Here is a 5853-nt window from a genome sequence, read left to right as displayed (position 1 = left end):
TCTTTCTCCTCACCCCTACAATATCATGCCCTTGCACAGCACACATATAAACGTACAAGAGTCGAAATGTCACAGCTTTCCTATGCTATAACATACATACAAATTTGTCTTACTTACCCACAGTCACAGAGGTCATTGACAGAAACATCATCAGGAAAATGCTCAGCTAAAATCTGCTGCACATCCATGGCTGTCGAATTAAATCTTAATTTTGGCGCGTGCTAATTAGTTATCAATTATCATCTAATCTACGATGTTATTCCGGCGTAAGTAGTATAAGACCACTACATACTTTCTAAAGATCAATTTAAAAATCTTGATGTCGTCTTATCTGTAAACAATCGCCCGACATATGTACATAATAGGATATTATGCACACAGAAAGCCAGGTACTCGTAACCACCGGCGAAAAATCCTTAGCGACGTATATTAGTAACGGCTGTTACTTTAACCTCCCTAAGATTAAAAATAGTTTATATAGTTAGGCCCTAGTTTTATCATTTTAGCTGGTGTTTTCAATCAACGATAAATTATTATGTTATTGTGTCCTAATAGTAACATCAATATTGCAGCTTTTTAAGGAAAATCTAAAGAAACAATTATACGAAACAGAGGTGATGAAAATAACCACGAGCCTCATACATCATTTAAAATTGATAACATATTGTTACTTTCATCGTCAAATATGAAAAGAAATATTATCCAAAAAGTAAAATACAATGTAACTTAATATTCCGTGTGTTTTATAGGTAAAAATCACAAAAGATATTTAGTTTCTAATGGTGTAAGCGATTAGTTTTGTACATATGTCACATGACCTGTCAAAATGGCGTTAGACTTACGATTGAAGAAAATCAACAAAGTTTATAAGGAGGGGGTAAGATGGACATATATTATGCCTAGACTAATTACTTAGCCAAGTGTTCCTTCTAAGAAAGCTGTCGTATTATGATTGATTCGCAATAGGGCCTGTGTCATGACGTTGGCATAATGAATTCTTGGTTCACACCCCTCTGCAGATTCAACNCAACAGACTAAAGTTATGTCATGTCGTTTTTGTGAAAGCCAAATGCTTTGTTGCATAATCATTTATATATAATACTCCACTCTATGGCGCTGTCACTATAAAACACATATTCAAAGAAGACTAAATGCTATGTCCCCGGTCCGTATCGACCACATGGACGTAATAATTTGATAGAGCAATATTTGGACCTAAACTAAGATGTTCAGTGAAATTTTACAAGTTTTAACTATTCAAATAAACTTTCGGGAAATATGCTTCCCCCAATGATGATAGATGTCAAAAATCGACCCCATTTAACTTTCTTGCATCAAAAAACACATTTCTAGTTGATGTTTAGTTTGATTTTTGATTAAAATCTGGTCAACTATTAGTTAAAAGTTTATTCCATGATACAGGACCTGTATGATTCGTTTCATCACATTTACCAAAATCTGGTCACATATACATGTTCATGTATCCTTGAAAAGGATCGGTATTCCAACCCTGGCATACCGGAGATTGAGAGGCGACACATAAATATTTTTAAAATAATGATCATTGCAAGCATGATTCGTAAATATTCATTTAGCTTTAATTATGGTTGCCGAAATCTGGAACAGTCTCCCGAAATATGTTTGTTACATCGCCATTGATTAAGGACTTTGAAATTAATCTTGATATTCATTGGAAAAATCTTGAACTGAAATACAATCATTTGGCCGGCCATAAAGTTATCTCAGGAAATGATAATTAATGAATAATATTTTCTAAATGCATTTAAGATATATTAACATATGGATATAGAGGCAGGGTGCCTGCCTGCATCCATTATTTATCCAATTGTATCCTACTGTATGTATCTACTATGATATGGAAGTTCTTTGTTTCAACATAGTATATACATTACACATATATATCTGACCATGTGTATGTATTGTATACCGCCCTTCTTTCGCCCTTCACATGCACCTCTTTCTTACTATTATTGTATGACGCGTACTATATCACTGTAAAGAGGGCAAAAATGGTGAAACGTTAAACTGTGGTGAACATTTCCCAATCTTTTTCAGGACTTGGTGTCCAGGGTTGTGTATATATGTGGGTATATATTTAGACACCTACTATTCTGTTTTCAGGACTTGGTGTCCGGGGTGGTGGTGGTGGAGAGTAAAGGCGATTTACAACACCAAGGCATTGTCCTTACAATGGAGGGAGCGGTCACGCTACAGCTCAGCGCCAAAAGTGTCGGCCTGTTTGAAGCATTCTACAACTCCCTTAAGGTACAATTCTTTTTGATGGCAGAATTACTGTAACAATAAACATTAAAGACAAAATAGAAATAGATACTTTTATTTCGTAATACAATAGCTAGATATATAGGTAGTAAGGGTGACAAAAGGTCAATAATATGTCAAACGTTTTCTATTTAAGGTTTAAAATGCATCTATTTTATGTTTTTGATGGTAATTCAACACAGAGTTGTGTTGAGTACTATTATAAATGTTAAAAATATGCATTGCAATCCTTATATTTACATTTAAAACAACAGAAGCAATAGTTTTCTATCATGCTTTGTGTTCTATATTCATTTCAAAATATATTTTAAACAGAATGTTTAACAAAATGGCGGATCAGCCATTTTTGTCGTTACATGATCATGGTTGCTATGGTTACCAAATTCCGTCAGGTGATAAACTTCAATCGAAAACTATTGGAGAATTTCTGTAATAATTTGAATTTGACGTCACATCATGATTGACTCCTGAATATTCAAACATTTTGACGAAAAGACAAACTGTACATGTTTCTGATTGGATAATATATTGGATTATAACAACATTTTTGGTGGGTAGGTTTATCTAAGATTATTCAATGGAAATGGTAATATAAAATATTGAAACGCATTCTTCAGGTTGGAAAAGTTCATTAGAAACAATAATATATGGTAGATCATTATAATTTCTCAAGTTATAGGACAAATCAAACTTGTGTCTGATGAATAAATGATAATCAACATCGACAAAATTGTAACGATGACATTGTTTATCATTTTTCTTGCTTAAAATTTCAGCCAATCCAGTTGGTGAACTACACACTAGAGATCGCCAAGCCTGGTCGTCTACCGTCAGGAAAAACAGAAATCCCCTTTGAGATACCACTGAAACCAAAAGGAAATAAGACCCTGTATGAAACTTACCACGGCGTTTTTGTTAACATACAGGTATGGTATGATATGGAAAATAAAAACATGAAGGGTCTGTATGAGTAAAGCAATTAATATTCCATTCACAACTTATTACGGTTGATGAGTTTTGGATTCAGTATTAAACCTATATATGACAGAGGTTAAATGTATTTGAAACAGGTAAATTTCAATTAATACCTGTTCAGAGTAGTATAATTTGACCTCATCCTCGATACTCCAGGGGTTATGTTCAATTTTGCTCTCTGTACCCATGAAATTATGTCATAGCAAAATAGCGACTAGGCATTTGATTGGTCTTGGGTGAAAAAAAATGATAAATTGCGAAGCTGATACCTGTTCTTTGAAGATTAAAGAGGAATGACAACCAAATTTTTATGGTTATGACATACATCAAAGGATTAAACTTATCTTCCACAAGGTGGTTTATACTCAGCCTTCGATTTTTCCATGACATAATCCTGGGGTGCAGAGAGCGAAAGTGAGCGTAACTCCTGGAGTATTGAGGATGATCTTACCCATGGTCAAGCGATCAACGTAGATTTTTTAGCTGAGATTATTTCTCTTTAATATAAGCGTACAAACAAGAGTAAAGTACATAGTTCCAAAACACTAGAAAACAATCTTTGATTGCAAGAAAACAGTGTCTGAATACACTGTTTATACATGTATCACTAATATTTGGTTTACCAGAGGGCCAGCATGGTGGGTGTTTGGGAAAGAATGATAAAAAAGGGGGAGGGGCACTTATTATTGCAAATACAATATTCAGAACTAGTTTTGTTTATTATATATAAAATGTAAGTAATTGTTTCTTTCATTTCAGTACACACTCAAGGTTGATATGAAGAGATCACTGCTCAACAAGGATTTACAAAAACAGTGTGAATTTATCGTGGAGTACAAGGTAAACACAGAATTTGTATTCATTCTTGTTCATAGAGATCCAGGCCCGTATCCATGAAACCATTTTCATGCTCAAGCATGGATTTTTAGCTCAAGCTGAATTTCTTGTTTCCGTTATAAATTGATGAAAAGGGAGGACTATTTCAAATGCATATATATACATACAATGTTTTTTTTTTTTTTTTTTTAAAATGTATCCCTTAAAATTTCGTGGGAAGTTGTCATTAAGGTGTTCGTACTTTGAACATCTTAGCACTGTCATGTGTTGGCAATACATTGTATTGAGATAATTTTTTGTCCGGGTTTAACTTGGTTTTAGATGATGCATGTCATGTGATAGGCAGGCATACATGCTTCCGGTAAACGGCGATAATCTTAAAGCAGTTAAATCAAAATGCAAAAACGCTTGTGCATGGTTACCGACAACACATCAGATGTCAGAGCGGGTACGATGCAGTATATTCCTTTCATGGAGGGTGTGATATTTCAGTCATTTCCATAAAAAATCTACCAATCTTGTACTGCAACAAAGTTGCCTTAATGATTTACTTTTATATTGGAAGTATACATGCCCCCTAAATATCCCCTATGACCACCAAATAATGTGACTTTTGTTCCGGAAACGTGTATCTCAGAAAAGAAGTATCAACTCATTCACCCCTGAAGACACATTTGAACTCTTCCAATTCAAAGGTTGGAATAGTTCAGTATGAAACTTCAGGGGTGAATGAGTTAAATCTTAATGTGTAGAGTTTATTTAGTACAGGTTTTATTGTCCAGGGTCCAGTTGAGACAGGCATGATAATGTATTTACTACAGCTACAGTACAAACATTTTATTTTTAAATTTAGTTTTATAAAAAAATAAAATCAGGTCTTTTTGAAATGTTATGATTCTGAAGAAATCGATAGAATTTCAAGAATTTTCATATCATTTAATTACCATATATAGGAGGTTTACAATATGACACCAAAGATTTGTTCTTTCAACTTCATAAGCCTTTGCTGAAAAGATTGTAACATGTTATGTGAATAATAGCGCATTATCTTGCTTAACATTTCTTGATGATAAATTATTTTTTTGATATTTTTTGATAATTATTGTTTGTTTGTTAATTAATATTTATTGATTTTGCTTTGTTTCCTATTAATATTAAGTCCCCGAAGCAAAGCGGGGGACATGGCTTTTGCTGCATGTCTTCTTCTTCTTCTTCTTCTTCTTCTTCTTCTTCTTCTTCTTCTTCTTATCATTATTATTATTCCTTCTTCCTCTGCTTCAGCCAAATAGTTTACAGAGGTTTCAGAGATTTTCTCAGAAACTATTTTAATACATTTAATACATTTATGGGTGTACGCCAAGGTGATGCCAACAGTCCCTGTCTTTTCCTGATTTTGCTCTAACTTAGTATGTAATGGTATTATGACAATGTCAATATTCTTTCAAATGCATCATTTGTGACTTCAATGGCATTTTGGGGGAATTTGATAACCGTCCCCTTTACAATGAAAACTTGTTAATTTTGTAGTTTAAAAATTAAAAAAATTGATTTTTGACATTTCAGGAGTTTAACATATGACACGCTTCTAGTATTCATTCTGTAATTTTACAAATGTTCCAATTTCAGAATCAAGAGGATAAACCCAAACTAAAGCCAGTTAACTTCACAATTACCCCAGAAACACTGACCAATGTCAAAGAGGTAGGTCTTAATCCACAATTACCCCAGAAACACTGACCA

At 33.6% G+C, this 5853-nt stretch overlaps 2 protein-coding genes across 2 annotated transcripts in view; one reads left to right on the top strand and one right to left on the bottom strand.

Annotated features, from left to right (window-relative positions):
• LOC110447807 overlaps nt 1-412 on the bottom strand; it is a 19680-nt gene extending 19268 nt beyond the window's left edge. Inside the window, exon 1 of the mRNA XM_021493743.1 lies at nt 118-412. Coding sequence (XP_021349418.1) covers nt 118-188 — 71 coding nt within the window. The 5' untranslated portion in view covers nt 189-412. The remainder of the gene's footprint in view (nt 1-117) is intronic.
• A 364-nt stretch (nt 413-776) lies between these two features.
• Nucleotides 777-5853, top strand: part of LOC110447781 (Down syndrome critical region protein 3-like) — a 9498-nt gene continuing 4421 nt past the window's right edge. The window contains exons 1-5 of the mRNA XM_021493688.1: nt 777-877; nt 2143-2286; nt 3078-3227; nt 4036-4116; nt 5740-5814. Of these exons, the coding sequence (XP_021349363.1) occupies nt 827-877; nt 2143-2286; nt 3078-3227; nt 4036-4116; nt 5740-5814 (501 nt within the window). The 5' untranslated portion in view covers nt 777-826. The remainder of the gene's footprint in view (nt 878-2142; nt 2287-3077; nt 3228-4035; nt 4117-5739; nt 5815-5853) is intronic.

Source organism: Mizuhopecten yessoensis, unplaced genomic scaffold, assembly GCF_002113885.1.
Source record: "Mizuhopecten yessoensis strain PY_sf001 unplaced genomic scaffold, ASM211388v2 scaffold3621, whole genome shotgun sequence".
In the NCBI taxonomy this organism is placed as follows: Eukaryota; Metazoa; Mollusca; class Bivalvia; order Pectinida; family Pectinidae; genus Mizuhopecten; species Mizuhopecten yessoensis.
Note: the sequence above shows the minus strand (reverse complement) of the source record. Positions and strands in the feature narration are given on the sequence as shown.